This window comes from Xiphophorus hellerii, chromosome 1, assembly GCF_003331165.1.
Source record: "Xiphophorus hellerii strain 12219 chromosome 1, Xiphophorus_hellerii-4.1, whole genome shotgun sequence".
NCBI lineage: Eukaryota > Metazoa > Chordata > Actinopteri > Cyprinodontiformes > Poeciliidae > Xiphophorus > Xiphophorus hellerii.
The window spans coordinates 15,722,129-15,739,236 of NC_045672.1; the positions used below are offsets into that span (position 1 = coordinate 15,722,129).

General features: G+C 39.0%; 1 protein-coding gene across 1 annotated transcript; it reads left to right on the forward strand.

The window, feature by feature from the left end:
- Window positions 1–640: 640 nt before the first annotated feature.
- Window positions 641–15,675, forward strand: c1ql4a (complement component 1, q subcomponent-like 4). Its single transcript, XM_032574261.1, has 3 exons — window positions 641–1,041; window positions 1,305–2,603; window positions 12,908–15,675. Exons 2-3 carry the CDS (start codon window positions 2,058–2,060, stop codon window positions 13,085–13,087), a joined length of 726 nt encoding a protein of 241 aa, XP_032430152.1. The 5' UTR covers window positions 641–1,041; window positions 1,305–2,057; the 3' UTR covers window positions 13,088–15,675.
- Window positions 15,676–17,108: the final 1,433 nt, after the last annotated feature.

A 17,108-nucleotide genomic window follows, 5' to 3' on the forward strand; every position in this document is an offset into this window, starting at 1 on the left:
AACGTAATTTTTTGGAGTGTGCGAGGCTATTTTTTTGGAGTATGCGAGAGTTTTTGGTAGTGTGTGAGAGACAAAACGTAATTTTTTGGAGTGTGCGTGGCTACTTTTTTGGAGTATGCGAGAGTTTTTGGTAGTGTGTGAGAGACAAAACGTAATTTTTTGGAGTGTGCGTGGCTACTTTTTTGGAGTATGCGAGAGTTTTTGGTAGTGTGTGAGAGACAAAACGTAAATTTTGTCCTAAACGGCCCCTCATAGTGGGATGCGAGTCACACACACAGACAATAGTCTGGGGACCATTTAGCGTCTCCTCTCCATTCCTCACACATCACGCAGAGGCAGCTTTTACTCAGCCACCATCCCATGTCTTCCCTTTGCCCGGTGCAGAAAAGATGAAAACATCCGCCTTCGTTTGGCAGCACAGTATCAAACATTTTTTTGCTCACAGAGAAGTTTCCCTCTGACAGGTAAAAAAAAATAATAATAATAAAAATCGGGCAAACAACACAGCATCAGTTCACAGTTTGAGTAATTAGTTTACAGACAAATTGGCTCAAAAATAAGCATATGAAAAATTATAGAGGAACAGAAAATACATACTTCAAGCTTTATATAAAGTTTTTTTTTTTTTTTTTTTTTTTTGATAAATCTGACTCGGACTAGAAAGGGGTAAATCTAGATGCTGATATAATAGAGCGAGACAGAGACAGGGGAGGGGTGAGGAGGAGAGATCTAACAGGTGTAGACCAGGACTGCTGCTGGACCAAACGCCTCGAACAGCGATACAGTGGACGGACACAGCGTGGACGGGAGCGTCAGGCGGCCGTGCGCTCCACACTTGGAAACGCGTCCCCACGGGCATTTTGTCTGCTTAACTGCCCCAGACGTCACCGGGTTTTTTGGACTTTATAATTTGTTTGTGAAGAAAGAAAAAAGAAAATTGCGCTCTGATTTGGAAACTGGTGTCACTTACAGGGAAACTCCTGCGCACCGTGGCTCCACAGCTTTTCGTTCTGGCGCTCCAGGGGTCGTTTGGTGAGACAGGTGAGAAAAACTAATTAGATATTTGCCTTCAAGTTTAATTAGTTGAAGTATTTGCTTTGTTTCGCAGATGTAACTCTAGCAGCATGCCGATTGAAAATCGAACACTTTAATAACAAGTTTACGCTTTAAAAATAATAAAAATAGACACGTTGCATCTTTTCGAGAAACATTTGATTTAAATTATTTATATCACCTGTAAATTTGTCTGAAAACAATCAAATCAATAAGTGTTTTATTTCTTTTTTTTATATAATTCTTTTCAGATCCAGACATAGACAGAAGAAGAATCTACTTCACCACAATGTGTTGAATCAAGAAAACCAAATTAAATCATTTCAGAGAGAAAACAGTGAGCTGTCCACAGATGATCGTGTCTGGAGAAATATCTGGTGACCTTTTTCCGTCTCGGCTATGGCATTAAGTAAGACATCTACATGAAGCGCTGTGGAATCTTTTAAGAGAAACCTCAAAGGACATCTATATTTGGAAAAAAAAACAAAACTGGTCAATTGTTCTTCATCTGACACAACCAATCATTTTGTTGCTTCCCTTTTGTTGAGTGGACTTTCGGGGACAAACTGTTGCTACTGTGAATCTCCTCAAACAATCCCGTGTTTTGTAATAGTGTGGGACAACAAGACAAATTGTGAGATTTATTAGTGAGTCGTCATAAACCTTAAGAACCTTTTGGGATTCATTTGTTAAAAAGATCTTGATGTGAGACTACTGGACATTTTTTTTAACTCTAATTGGATCTTCCCAGATGTATTTTTTATTCTTCCTGGCCGTGTGCCATTATAGGTTTTCTCTAATACTTGGCCAACCGATGCTCTAATAACCCTGACCTTTATCCCCCCCTAACATCTTTTCGCACCTTTTCATTCCAAACTGGTTTCTGGAGAGATTTCATCCTGGCCGGCACTATTCCAGCCAAGGGGGAGGAGGACTTCCTCACACTGGCAGCTTCTCGGCTCAGTCGCAGGAAACGCGTGATTGTAGCTGCTGTTGGCGTGGCCATGGTTCTGATACTGTTGGTGGCTATTCCTCTGCTTGTTCACACAACCAAAGGTGGCAGTGCTGGGGCTACAGGGAGCCGATATGAAATGCTTGGAAGCTGCAGGATGGTGTGTGATCCGTACGCTACCTCTCAGCCTGGTCAGGAGCTCATAGCTGTGTCTCCACCCCCACAGGAATACTCTGGAAAGAAGATTAGGTCTGGACTTCGAGGGCCTCCTGGGAATCCGGGTCCTCCCGGGGAGCGCGGACCCCCGGGGGTGCCGGGGAAACCGGGGCCACAGGGACCCCCTGGTCCTGGTCCTGGGGGGTATTCTCCCTCAATCTACACCCCTAAAATCGCCTTTTACGCAGGGCTACGCAAGCAGCACGAGGGCAGTGAAATACTAAAGTTTGATGATGTGGTGACCAATGTGGGCAACTACTATGAGCCCAGCACCGGCAAGTTCACCTGCCCTCTGCCTGGCATCTATTTTTTCACCTACCATGTACTAATGAGAGGTGGTGATGGGACTAGCATGTGGGCAGACCTGAAGAAGAATGGACTGGTTAGTAAAAGTGTGTGGGCGTGTGCGTGAGTGTATGTGTGTTAAGCAGAGGCTTAGTCTGTATGTAAATGCCACACAGGAACACACCGCAGATATCTTTTTTTCACTGTTGATGTCCCATCTCATATTCACCTCTGCAACATTGAGCTTTTCAGATTCAGAGCACAATCCACTTAGCAAGTGGCAACATGACAAGCAAAGAATGAAACGGCAACCCTTCTCCTCATTAAGGGGGAGGACATGCTATACGGCCTTAAAATCTCAGCCTTCACATATTTGCATTCCCCCATGTGCCTTGGCTAAATGACAAGTGGCAGAATGCAGGCAAAAAAGAACAGTCTAATTAGTGAGAATCCCACACAGAAGCTTGATTATCACCTAAACACAAGTGCAAAAGAGCACCGGAGACATGTCTGTCAGAATGTGGACAGTCGAGTTTGCACCTCGGCTAAGGAAATAATTAATTTAATATCGACAGTCCACTCATCCACTGCCTCGTTCCCCAGACACTAATTAAAGACAGAGGTGGTGCTGGGAAGGAGAGGAGTGGAGATCACAGGGATTTCATCTGAGAAGTCCAGATTCAAGAAACATTCTTCCTGTTGATGTTTTTTGTACATTCATTCATCCATCAAGGACTCTAAATATAATTAATTTTTGCTCAGACCTTACTTTGCAGACATGAGTTGCAATGGGCATCACCTGATGTACCTACGGACTAAAATGTGCAAGAGCAACCCTCGGTTCTTGATTGTGGAAGTTTATTTGACCACAGACATGAAGGTGCATTTAAGGGCTTCCCGTCTAATACGCCGCATTGTCATTCAAGTCATTTTAGTTTGCTAAATAATTCATTCATCTTGGATTAGACGCCCCCTCCCTCAAACGGCAGCTGTACCTTCCTTCCCTAACCTCATCCTCTCTTGTTCATTGATTCTCCATTAATTATCTTTCGCTCAGCTCAATTATTTAACCTTACCCAGGTCCTCGTGACAACCATCGGGTGGCTTCTTTAAACACTTCTGCTAAATAGAGTGCACTCTTAACGGGGACAGACCCAAGTATAACTGCAGCTGGATGAATATGGAGTGCAGATGAAATTCTGCAGAATGCATGATCATGTTTAAAGCCCACAGGCAGTCAGGGTACGATGCCCGAGGCCAGTCGGTGGCTTGGGCTTAGTAAATGGGGCGTGTGTTTGACAGGTTGCATTCCTGACCACAGAATCAAAGAGACTTGTTTTAACCGTTGCCGTAGGTGCTCCAGCTTTATTGGATATTGTCTCTTGCTGTGCCTTTCAAAGGATCACCCACGGCACAATTTGGCGATTTGCATTTTCTACCTGTGTTGTTAAATATTTGCACGTTTAGCAGGTTGGGTCATTTTTATTCAGTGCTCCGTTGAGTTCCCAAGTTTATCCTGAATATTTTCTGCCACAATGAGGACGTGCCGACGTGGGCTGATGACCATGGGCGGGGCGGAGGACGATAGATGACTTAATGGAGGTTTGGAGACAGTGGGCTGGTAGACGAGGCATTTGGGAGGTGTGTGTTGAAGGCCAGGTTGAGATCAGGCAGGATGACCGATGAACACCCACTCAACACATAGCGGCTTGACAAGTGATCAAGGTTGACCAAAAAAATAAAAAAATAGGCGGGGGAGAAGAAAGTTATTTTCTAAAGTCTCTACATGTGTGAGAGGAGTAGCTCTGTGTTTCTTAGTCTCTTCTGAAAATGAATTTAAATCACTTTCAAATCAAATCAAAATTATTTTCTCTGGCATCAGATATTAGCGCAAAAATTATTCAATTGATGAATAATACAAAATTCAAATAGATAAAAAGCTAAAACTGATTTTAAAAAAAAAGTACTCACATATTTCATAATTTTAAGAGCTTAACACGGTAAGATGTGTGGCAGCCTGCAGGTCTGGAGGATCTGGTGGATCCGTTAGAGTAAACCAGTTCTGGTTATACTGGTTGATATGATGTGATTCTTGATGCTTGTCATAATTTTTTGTGATCTTAATGCTAAGGAAGCAATGAAAATACAAATGTATGTTTTCTCACCTATGCAGCACAGGTTTCATAATTCTTACATTCTGTTTAAACAAATCTTTATTCATTATTAAATAATCCAGCCAAGGTCTGGTAAAGATTAACCCTATTAGTATTTCAAATGTAGCCCAGAATAATAAAAAGAAAAACAAATACACTGTAAGTTCAGCACTAAACACCTACATTAGCATAACCACACACTTGATAGACTGCAGTATTTTTTATTTATTTGAACTCTGGATAATCTAATCAGTCTTAGGAAACCAATTTGTTGCATAAGAGACATAATAAAGTTTTTCTATGTATGTTGTGGTGCCCCACATGGTGTGGCGCCCTGTGCAGAATGCCATATGACTTACATAAAACACTGCCACTACCTGTGCCAACCCCCTGTTAACCACATCCCATGCTCATGACATTTAAGTTGTGATTTTGTGCGGATACTTGTACTGTTAGGAACCGTTGCGCTTCTTTCGTTTGGTTCCCTATAGATCCAGTATCAAGTTGCTCCCCCTCTCACCATGTAAGACCAACCTGCTCGATGTAACCTCCACAAATCACTGCACCACAACATTGCTTCAGGGCCAGGGGATTTCTGGTCGAAGGGGGAAATCTTCAACCGCTTCCATGTTTGTAATTGACCTGTGAGCGTCTGATTGACAGAAACATCCTGTTCTCGTTGGGCGTATTAACAACCCTGTATGTTCTCTGCTCAGCTATAGACAAAGAGGCCGAAGATGATAGATGGGTGTGTTTCATTAGGACATCTAATGGCTCGATATGGATTTCATCTTTCTCCAAATGAATAGCCCTAAGTATTTCTCATTGGCCCAACTGATGATATAAATGTGTTTAATTACTCTGCTCCTAATATCCTGTCTTGATATATGACTTGTAAATGACTTAATATTCCAGGTTAGTACCAGATGTTATTAAGACAGTATGTGATCGTGTTGGCATGCTTCTTGAGGCATGAGGAGACGATAATAAGTCATGTGTACCTTCTCAACTGCACATCCCACACTCTCCTCATTAGCTGAGCTGCTAATCCAGTTATTTATAATAATAAAACTCACCTCTGAATATCTATGTTAAACACTCTCAAGGCAAGATGCTATGTAGACAAATAGACACCGGCTCTGCTCTCATTTAATCTCGCCCATGTTTTTTTTCAGCTGTCACAGGTCTCTTTTAATAGCCCTGGTAAAGGTCAAGTTATTTCACACGGTAATGTTAAAATGTCATCACTTGCTGTAATGACCGGTACCTGGATTAACTTTCCCCAGTAAGGAGACATAGTTAGGCTGCAGGTGGAATATAATTAGACTCAAAACAGACAGAGTGTGAGATACAGAGAAGAACTGTGACAAGACAAATGCTGTCTTTTTAGTTCATATACAGGTGCATCTTAATAAAGTAAAAATATTTTAGCAATTCATTTCAAAAAGTAAAATATAAGTACATTTGTTACATACAGAGTGATATATTTCAATGGTTCATTTTGGTTACTTTTACGATTATGGCCTCTGACCAATTAAAACTAACATCTACATCTGCACAATACAACAAATTGCTATTGTAATTGCAATATCAGTGTTTGCAATGTCACAATCTCAAAAGACTGCTTGGATGTCATTGTCCAAGAGATTATAAATAAATTTTTTTAATTACAGATACAGTATGTGGCCCCTTGGTGTCCATACGCACAACTAATAAGGTTGTTTGCTGCTAAGGTTAGGATGATGGGAGAGGGAGCACAGGGAGGACAAACTAGGGTGAAGGCAAGCAGTACGGATTAATAAAATATTAATATCAACCATATTGCAATGTTGGATTTAAACATAGAAAAGACTGACACAAAAGGGCTCTGTCCGAACATGTTGATGAAAAATGAAGTGGAAGGACAAACTGTGGTAGGACACAGCACACAATTAAGAGGGATAACTTTTGCTTTGAGGGGATTGTGAATCAAATCTCATTGGAGAGTCTGAAAGAGATTTATGAGGCATGAATTGTTTTGGAGTGAAGCTTTAAGAGCCACCACACACTGACACATCAAAAACATCAAACTGTTTTATTCCTTAACCTAAAGTTTTTCTCTGGTTTACACCTGAAGCATCTTATCCAGGGCAAGGAGAAAAGAAACACTTGATGGCTGCTTAATGGACCAAAGTCCTCATTAAGAAGAGAGTTAATTATTTCAGTTATTTGAAAATTATGGCTCAGATTATGGCGGAAGAGTGGAGAGGGAGAGAAACCAAGTTGCTTGAAGTCCAGTGTGTAAGTTTTACAGTCAGGGATGGCTTGAGGTGCTACATCATCAGTAGCTGTTCTTTGACTGTGTATTATAAGTCGATGAATATGTCCACCACAAAATTATTAGAGCACTTTATTCTCCTTTAAAGATGCTGACTTCATTTTCCAGCAGGACTTAGTACCTGCTCACACTGTTAAAAGTATAAGTTTCTGTCTCAGTGACCATGTTATCAGGGTGCTTAATTGGCCAGGGAACTTCACTGAGCTAAACTCCACTGAGAATCTATAAATTATTATCAGAAGGAAGATGAAGGACATCAGATGCAGCCATGTAGATAAGCTGAAAGCTTCTATAAAAGCATCCAGGCTTCCTAAACAACTCAGCAGAACCAGTGAGCCTGGTCACCTCTGTGCCACCCTACGTTGATACAATAATTAATACAAAAGGATCCCTGCCCCCCTGCACTTTACATGTTATGGAAAGTGCATGGACATACCTATCAGTAGGCCAAGATTTCTGTATTAATATAAATTTTATTGCTCTTATGGTACAAATAGCTCTGAGAAACTGAAAGTTGGGTTTCCATTAGGTGGAAGGCTTCATCATCAAAACTGACAAAGCTAAACATCTGACTCAGAATAATATATCCTTTTTCATGAAATGGGTGAAATTAATTTACTTTTTAAAGATATTTAAATTTATTGAAATGCATAAGTATTATGAAAAGTAAGGGAGATTTTTTCCTAAGATAATAGTGAGATAAAAGTCGCAGACCTATATGTTACTGAATGGCAGGTAACAGCAATCCCAGGCACGGTTCAGGGTCCTAAATCGCTTGTCACCTTGTAATCCCAGGGCTCCCAGTGGAGAGGCAAAGCCTATTTAATAAATATTCTATTTCCACAACCTCACCGCAGCCTCTTCCCAAAACTCCTGCTATGTGCTCAGGTCCCTTAGGTAAGTTTAACGGCTACTTTTCTATTGTCTCCACTTTAAGAGGTCAGTATATCACTGCGAATGAACCCTGTCAGTTTTATTACCAGTGGAGCCCAGCACCACGGATAACAACAAGACTTCATACACCCCCACATCTCCCTGGTCTCACAAAAACAGCCTCGCTTGATCAGTCTGTTACTCCAGGCCCCCCTTTATCAACTTTCTGGCCCGTATTTTTCCCTCCGCCTTCCTCCACCGCTTTACTTTGTCTATTATCCCTGTCTGTGTTTTGCGCAGTGACTCTGCTTGTGGAGGAAACAACACGGCAGCTGCTCCTCGCTCCTCCACCCTCTTGCTTTTCTCCTTCCTTTCGTCTGTGGCCGTCTCCTCCCAGGCGTGTTTACAGGAGGCCCGGTAATGAAAGGGCTAGGAGGAGACAAAGACAGCCACAGGCAAGCCCTGGGGGCCCCTGCCTCATGGCTCACAGCCCTTCCAGCTCCAGGATCAGTGCCGTGTGTTGCCTGGTTCACATGGATCAGTCTTCTTCCAGCCGTATCCGTCTCCTCTGTTGGCTTCCTGTCCTAATCCCAGCACATCTCCCACACGACTCTCTGTCTGGTAGCTGCATTAATTGATGGTCAGCGTTACTCCTTCAAACACAGGAAGAGTCAGCTACAACACCAACTCGTCTAACGTATGCTCAAAAAAGCGAAACATCTTTATTGATGAAGATTATATTGATTATTGTAATTAAAAAAAGCAACTCTTAGATCATTAAAATCCGAAAGCCCTAGTGGGGCCGAAGGTCTTCGCACATCTACTTTGAGTTGGGCCAAAATAATGAGCATGGTGACATATGCGTGCTGTCGATAAAAAGTCACAACAAGCAGATCGCTGTCAGAAGCAGCCTGAGATGCAAATGTGATATTGACTGTCACTACTTGTGTCAAGCAGGACAATTTAACCTTTACAGATGAATATGTATTCGCGTTGTTGTTTGGGGGATGGTCTCATGGAAACACAAATCTTGCAGCAGTAACAAACATCCACCTATTCTCTGATGATACTTTCTATAAAAGCAGTAAGTTACTGTTGTCCAAATCGCAAGCCATGCAACAGCACATGCGGCTGATGCAGAGAGACAGTTTGACATTTTTTAAGATGAAGATTTTCCTAAAACTGTAAAATGACAAATGATAACTGTGCTCTTTGCTTTCTATTTGATTTTAAATTAAAATATCATCGCAACATCCAGCACCTTTTACTCAAAAGCAGACTTGGGCACATCCATTCATTAACCTTGACTAAATACAGAAAACCTTTCCAAAGAAAGCGTGACTCATACCCTCATGTTGTAGCTCACAATTGACAAAAAATTATTACTACACCAAGAAAATAAGAAAAAAAGACAAAGAAATGTAGGACATTGCATTCTTCCACTTAATAAGGTAAATATGCAGGAGTCTTCTTAGTTTTAAATCGAAAGTGATTTTCACATCTATTTTCTACAAAAATGTGTTTTTCATTAACATTGTCAAGGAAGTGGTGCAAAATGAACTCTATGTCTATGCTGCCGAGTGTTACTTTTCAGTAATGTAATTCCTCTGACTGGATACCCTAGAAATATTTTTGTTCTCAAGACGTGTTTCCACACGGAAATTTGGTGATGGACAGCATGCGGCCTCTATTTCCTGCATCAATAATCATCATTTTCTACGTAAATATTTGTGCAATACAAACATACCACTCACATACCACAGTGTAAGAGTGAAGATATTTCATGATGATAGATGTCAGGCCACCAGTTATCCTCAGCCTGCAGGACTAACTGAACTTGATTTATACACAATGAAGACACCAAGGGAGTTATGTGCGGCAGGCAGCATATTAACTGCCCACTGGGCAATGTGTGATGTAGTCAATGTTGCTTTACGCCCATGGCAACATTTCCTGGGGAGCACCATAAGGCAGAAGCAAAGCTAGAACAAACTCTACTTTTATTGACTTTTCCAGATCTTTTTTGCATGTAGCTACACTAACACTGGCCCTTGGTAGGCACATGTTCATATGTGGTAAATAATTTTGAAGTTGGTATCTGAGTCATAGACTATGATTTAGTGTTGAATTAACAGTGTGAGAGTGAAGAAGTTATTGTTTTTTTTAAAGAGTCTGAACTGCATTTGACCATCTCTAGCTTACAAAGGTACATGCTTGGACTGTTCATACTTCAACTGGATATTCTACACTGATCAGAGATTCCTAAAGTTACTTTGATTGACTATAATGCTTCTGATAAGAATCTTGCATAATAAAAAGTTGTTTTTAAGGTGTTATGTTGTGTGGGTCAGTAGTGGAAGGAGTTTCTTGCCCTGGGCAATATTGAAGAACTACCACCGACTGCCAGAATGTGTGACGGCTGAGTGTCCTTAAATGTCAGCACCAACCTTCACACTTCAGTAGACAGGATGAAGCTCAGATGAAAAGAGGTGAAACCAGCTCAGTTACCTGACAGTATTCAGGACTAAATAGTGATCTATTCATTTTATAATTTGACCTCTTCAATTTGATGCCTAATTGATATCAAAGGTAAATTTAAAAAACATAACAGCAAGCTTTAGTTTTACCTTACACACCAAACAACATCAGTTCTGAGAAAATAGTTTAAAATGATCTATTCTGCTTCTGTGGAAAGAAGCATAAACTTGGGAAGCCAGGTGTTTATTTAATGAGTAACTTCTGGGATTCCATTTTTTAAAATAATTTAAAATGGATGGGAAGCAGTAAACATCACGCTGTATGTTGAACGAAGCATCCGCAGCCCATATCTCATTTTATATTTCATAATGATCCCAGATTATGTTCAGCCAATAAAGCACAACTTTAGGATTGATAAATGGTGAGCAGCTCGTCCAGACAGGGACAAAAATGAATTGCTGCAGTGGGGAAGGAGCACATTTATTTTTTAGTTACAGTAATTCAGGCTTTGCTGCTCTGTGACTGACTATTTTCAAATTGATATGTACTCGTTGGGGAGTCCCTGTGACTGGACTGACATGGCGGTAGTTGAATTGCAGATCATATTCTGTGGCTGTCATGGAGATGTGCGTAGCTTGTCTGGCGGCTGACATAGATTGAGTGCTCCCTGTCCAGAATGGACAAAAAGCCAGACACAAGGCCACTGATGGCTGACATATGTCTGATGATTGGAGATGCAACAGCAAAGTTATTGATATTTCTGATTTTTAGAAGGGTGACTATGTCTTGTCAATTTCAAGGATTAAATCTAATCAAACCGAATGGAATAAGTTACTGTGAAAGCAAATATTTTAAACTGAAATGACACATTGTTTCTCTGGGATTATGACACTCCTAACACTTCCTTCGGGTAAAATGTGCCCTATGTATTTTTAAATTCATGCTTTAGCTTTTTTTTTTTTTTAGAGTTAATCAGTATATGTGGCACAACACAATGGTTCATTTTTCAAACTCTCACTTATTAAATGGGAAAGACAAGAGAACAGCCATTCAAGACACAACGAGTCCTCTCTTCATATTTATATCAGAAAATAAAAGCATAGTAAAGCAAAACACTTAAAAATTTAAGATTAAATTCTACTCATGCATCAGTGTTGGTCAGATATATTTTACTGAAGCTATGGCCCCGGTCAAGTTTCATGTTTAAATTTCAGCAAAAAATTACCACAATTAACATGAAAGAGTCTAAAGATCCACTTTAAAAGATTACAAAAATGTCTGGCCACTTGAGGGAAAAAAATAAGGGAATGCAGAAAGACTAACTAAAGCATCACACATATAACTGTTTGTGCAGACAAGACAGTATTATAAAACCAGAAATATTAAAATTGTGCTATAAAATTTACATTTACGAAATGCAGTTTTTACACCGATGTTTCCACCCTGTTACATTGACCTGCTTGAGTCCAGATTTGACAGTCTCTCCACACCTGAGAAGGCTCAGCACTGTTCCATGTTTCCTTAATTTGTGGATATTTGACCCCACTGTGGTGTGCTGGAATCTCACATTAGAAATGTGTTGGTAACCAGACTATCAATGGCTTTTTTTCTGCCCTTCAGTTTCTGGATCTGTGTTGCATTTGAGATATTCTAGCATATTTTAAGTTGTCAGACAGCTTCAGTCTTGCAGCCCAGAGTTTGGCTATTGAAACTGAACTCAGATTTTCAGAAATATTTGGTTAATCAGTGTTAATTTATGAATTAACAATGTTAGTGCTTTCTACTAACCTTGGTATCTATTTTCCCTTAATACAGACAACAGTCATTTGGAAACTGCATTTTTGCTTAAATCATACTACTTAAGTAAAACTATGATAAATGTTTTATTTAGTTCTCTATAAGTCAAGCAATGGCCTATTAATTACATACATATTTAAAAATATGACACCTGACAACAGCATAGCATGTCTGACTTTATTTTTTAGAAAATACGCATAAAATAACATGTATTCAAAACGAGTTTGTTGTTAAACGGAAACTTACTTGAAGCTCTAGCGTCTCTGCACTGAGTAAACCCAATTAAATGTGTTAACAAACAAGTAAAGATCCACTGCTGCTTGGTCAATAAGATCCAACCCGCGGAGCATGCAAATGTGAAACTGTCGACCCCATTCAATACCGTGCCCATCGAGCTGGTCCAGCATCATAAGCAACAGGTCAATATTTGATGTGGATAGTGATGCTGTTTATTGGCCAAGGCTGTTTCCCAACAGACAACCTGTTGTCCCCCTGTGAGCAACCTTGTCTCAGAACCCAATCACATGTCCATCCACAGGTCTTATCCCATCCAAATGAAATCAATACACAATTGAGTATCTGTGCTCATCTGTCAGGTCACAGGTCACAGTCCCATCAATCCGCATAACTGTCTTTAGGGCAAGCGATGTCGGACTCGTCAGGCTCTCGTTTGAAGGTTGCAGTAATTGGTTTAAAGGCAGTCTGAAATGAACCGAATGAAGCGCTAGGACAGCTACAAGTGTTCATTTTGCTCTAACTGCCTCTGTGCATGTCCTCCACCAGGTAAGAGCAAGCGCCATCGCTCAAGACGCGGACCAGAATTACGACTACGCCTCGAACAGCGTGATCCTGCATCTGGACGTCGGGGATGAGATTTGCGTGCAGCTGGACGGAGGGAAAGTTCACGGAGGAAACCAGAACAAGTACAGCACCTTCTCTGGCTTCCTTATCTACCCAGACTGAAGCTAAATTTACATTCAGAGGAAGAAAAAAAAAAAACAGAACCATAGAAGAGGTTGACAAGGACATGTACAGTATGGATGCAAATAAATGCACATACAACAATAACCACACACATGCATGTAAGCCAGCACACATGCACACACCTACATTGACGTGTTGTGAGATTACAATGGATTGCAACGCGACAAATCTGATAGAGTGACAATTAAATCCAGTGGTGAGATACTGAGCCAATGATAATCAGCAACAGCATTTATTGGAACACTTTTTGTGCAAATATAGATATCAGGATATACAGGACAACTTAAAATAACTATTTAACACCGAGGCTCAGAAATATCTAAAGTATTTTAATGTAATCTATATTAACGTACATGGTGAGAATGATGATACAATAAACACCATAAGTTGGATAGTTGAAATGCAATAATGGTGTTGATAAAATGAAACTTTGAGGTGAATGCATATTTAATAATCCCTGATTTCAATAATTTCTGATTTTATGGTCGGCATCTGCTTAGGAGCACATCACAGCAAAGCATACCCAGAATGACTTACACTTCTGTTGTAATAAATTAGATCCTTTTGAGATTGGATCTGAGATGAGACAAAACTGATAGAAAAATGTTGTCATAATCATACATGTAGCAACAAACAGTGTCCTTCACATTTGCCTCCACTGCTGGTAAAGATGTACAAAACACTTCAAAAATAAATTCATTTTTACCGCAGAAGCAATACATTCATACTGAAATTGTTTTGAAAAAATCTAACCATCAATTTGATTAAATTTATTTAGTGGGTAAAAAAATCCTTCTTCATTTGAAAATCACTAGAGCTACAATTTCTATAAATTAAATGTTTATGAAGTATTTATTTAATGTGTATTTTACATTTAAATTTCTCAAAGTGCAAAGGATCTTCAATTGGTAATCCATAAACATTCTTGTTTCCCCAAGTATATAACCATAACTCATTGCATACCTTTTTCTCTTAGGGATTCCTCCAAGCAGGAAAGAAAAGAAAACATCTTCATAAATCTGAAAATTCAAGAAATGGCTTCTACTCAGTTGCCAAAATAATTAACGGTTTAAGACAACTGAGACTGGAACAAAGAAGGCTCTCTGAAATTATGCTTTTGCAATAAAGTCAAATATAATAACATTTTATATCATTTAAATCATGTATTTGCATACAGCAGTGTGTTAAAAGACACATAGCTCTATTTTTCCTAGTGTCTAAATCAGACTAAGCTATTCGTGTTTTAGGTCAGTTAGGATTACCACAATAATGTCTATTTAATGAATGTCATAATGATTAGAGAAATGATTTTCAGAGGATTCATTATCACTTCCTTCTATTTCAGAAGTTTATAGTAAAATTACTATGCATGTAAACACTTTAAGAACGTTGAAAAGGTTATTGTTCCGAAAGCATCAACAAGGCTAATTGGAAACCTCTAGTTGAAATGCGAGCAAACCTGTGGATTTATTTTTGAAACACTACCTCTGTGACATATAGGGGAAAAAACTCAAAACATATCTCCCAAGATATTTGGAAAATATTTACGTACCTCCACAGGTGAGTTATACGCATGTATAAACAATGTGCAAATATCGAGTCAAGATACAGTTAAAAAAGGAGACGGATTATGTGTAAAATGAGCCTGTTACTCATAAAGGCAGAAAAGCCCTTCAGAAAAGAAGAAGTCATAAATCCAAAATCAATGTAAACAGCTATTAGATTTCTGTTTGTCTACATATTGGGTCAAAGGGCTCAATATTTTTAGACCTGTGTCCTGTGGTCTGATGAAATAAAAACAAATATTGCATTATGCTTTTGGCAATACTTTGGACAAAGATTTTGTTCATAAAGAGAACATCATATGGGGGTTTAGCATCACATTGTGTTTTACGACAGGAGGAACTCAATATAAAATTGATACAATATTAGGTAAAAAAATATTGAAACGGTGTCTCAAGACATTTAAGTCTGAATCCAAACAGGTATCTTAAAATGTACTATAATCCTGTGCAAATCACCAAAGTAATTATGAAGTGGCCATCACGAAGCATTTATCTTAGACACACAGAAGATTTGTGTACAAAGCTGAAAAGGTGTTGGAGGGCCTTCAAACCAGACTCTGTCAGGATGAAAGTGCCAAACTTCTGAATTTCAAGAAAGTGAAAAAAAATCTTAACTGTACTTGGGTTTTTATCAAATCAATATAAATGTGTTAATCCTATCTGAGCTAAAACATGATTTATTTTTTTTGCTATAGCTACATCTTTATCAGGAGTCTCAAAAACTTTAGAGTGGCACCAAAAAGGAAAACCCCAAGAACATATCATGTATTGTGTAAATATCTTTTTTTTTTAATTATTTGCTGAGTACATTATGTGAGTGAGAGTATTTGTATGAGTGAATAAAAGTCACATGTGCAGTGTTTTAAATAGTGTATCAGGCATTACAGATATTTGCAATGACTGTTTTACTTTCATTACATGTAAACACACCAACTTTGGGATGGGCAGTCTGGATTTAGAAGGTTGAGTGACCAATTGCTATTAAAACACCCGTACCAACTCTACCTGTTTCTGCGTGCTGTTTTTAACCTGGCAAAGATCAGCGTAGAACACCGACATGCACATTCAACATGGCCACACAACCCTCCAGTCCTCAAGCTCAGTTTTATTCGAGGCGACCATTTGGACTCACTAGTGTCGATCGGGACAGTTGTATGAACCGAGGGCAAAGATCGAAGCTGACTACGGCCTCTGGCTGCTGCAAAATGGATTTTCAATACGTCTCAGGATACAATCTAAGACCCAAACATCAGCACAGCTTTATAGGCCTCAGCCTGTCGTGCACCCCGGATCAACAAAGTCCAGACCATTGATACTTTTTAAAGGTAGCACTACATAGAGATCAATTTTACAAACAAATTGGTTCAGTGTTCGATAAGCCTGGAAATTTATTACAATTATTGTAAAAAAGAAAGAAAGAAAAAAACACAGGAGGAATAAAACCATGGAGTGGATTATATTTTGTCAGGTTTGTTCATTGACAATTTTGTATTTAATTTATAAATGTGTGTTTTTGTCTCACTCTCTTTTGTACACAAGCACAAAATTTCTTCTTCAGCATCTTCACTGTGTGACTAAGCCCTGCATACATTGAAAAAAATCATAAATAAGTAATGCAGAAAAAAAAACGAATGTATTTGCAACTATTACAGTGACATTTTTAACTGCCTCAAAAAATAAGAAGTCTCTTTAAAATATTCAAGTTGACATTATTTTCTATTTGGTTGTTAACCTGCCAGCTAAGCTTTTTGCCAGCTTTTTTTTTTATTTTTAAATTAACTAATTTATTGTAGCCAAGAGGGAGTTTTTGATTGGCCAGTTTGGTTATTATTGTAATAAAAGAAAAACAATACAAAAAAGTTCAAAGAAAATATGACTTTTTTTTAAAGTCATATTTAGTTCAATTAGTCCACAATTTTAACAGGGAAAAGAAACATCAGATAATTCTGAGTAATACATCATTCAGTAACATTTACGTTTGTAAAGTCTTGCACTGATTCCTTGTATTGCTGAAATAAATTCCTTTACATTTTTAAAACAGTTTAAACAATGCGATGAAATTTAAATCACACCTGTCATCAAATAACCGAGTCAAATCCACAACGCCTCACAGATTCATCTGTGTGTTTATAGAGAAATTAACCCACATCATCCTCTTAAAATCAGGCAGAATGCTCAAATATTTATATATATATAGGAATTTCATTTAAAAAAAAAATCTAATTAGAGTAGAATTGGTGTCATTCCTGAAGTGAAGGATTTGGGAGAATCTGTTGTTTCTGAGCGGGAAAGAAAAAAAAAAAAAAAAAAAAAAAAGAAAAACGAAGAAGGATGAAGGCACACCAAGCCTGGGCCCAGCCCACGGCTTTCTCTCCTGGCAGATTCCAGTTGAAAGTTAATTGGACGGGGAGAGGTCTGAGACGGGCTGCGCCGAG

What these genes read in the sequence shown, in the direction of transcription:
- c1ql4a (XM_032574261.1), top strand. Translation starts at nt 2,058, where the DNA reads ATGGTTCTGATACTGTTGGTGGCTATTCCTCTGCTTGTTCACACAACC. An exon ending in ACCTGAAGAAGAATGGACTG is followed by an intron (nt 2,604 to 12,907) that starts GTTAGTAAAAGT and finishes GTCCTCCACCAG; the next exon opens with GTAAGAGCAAGCGCCATCGC.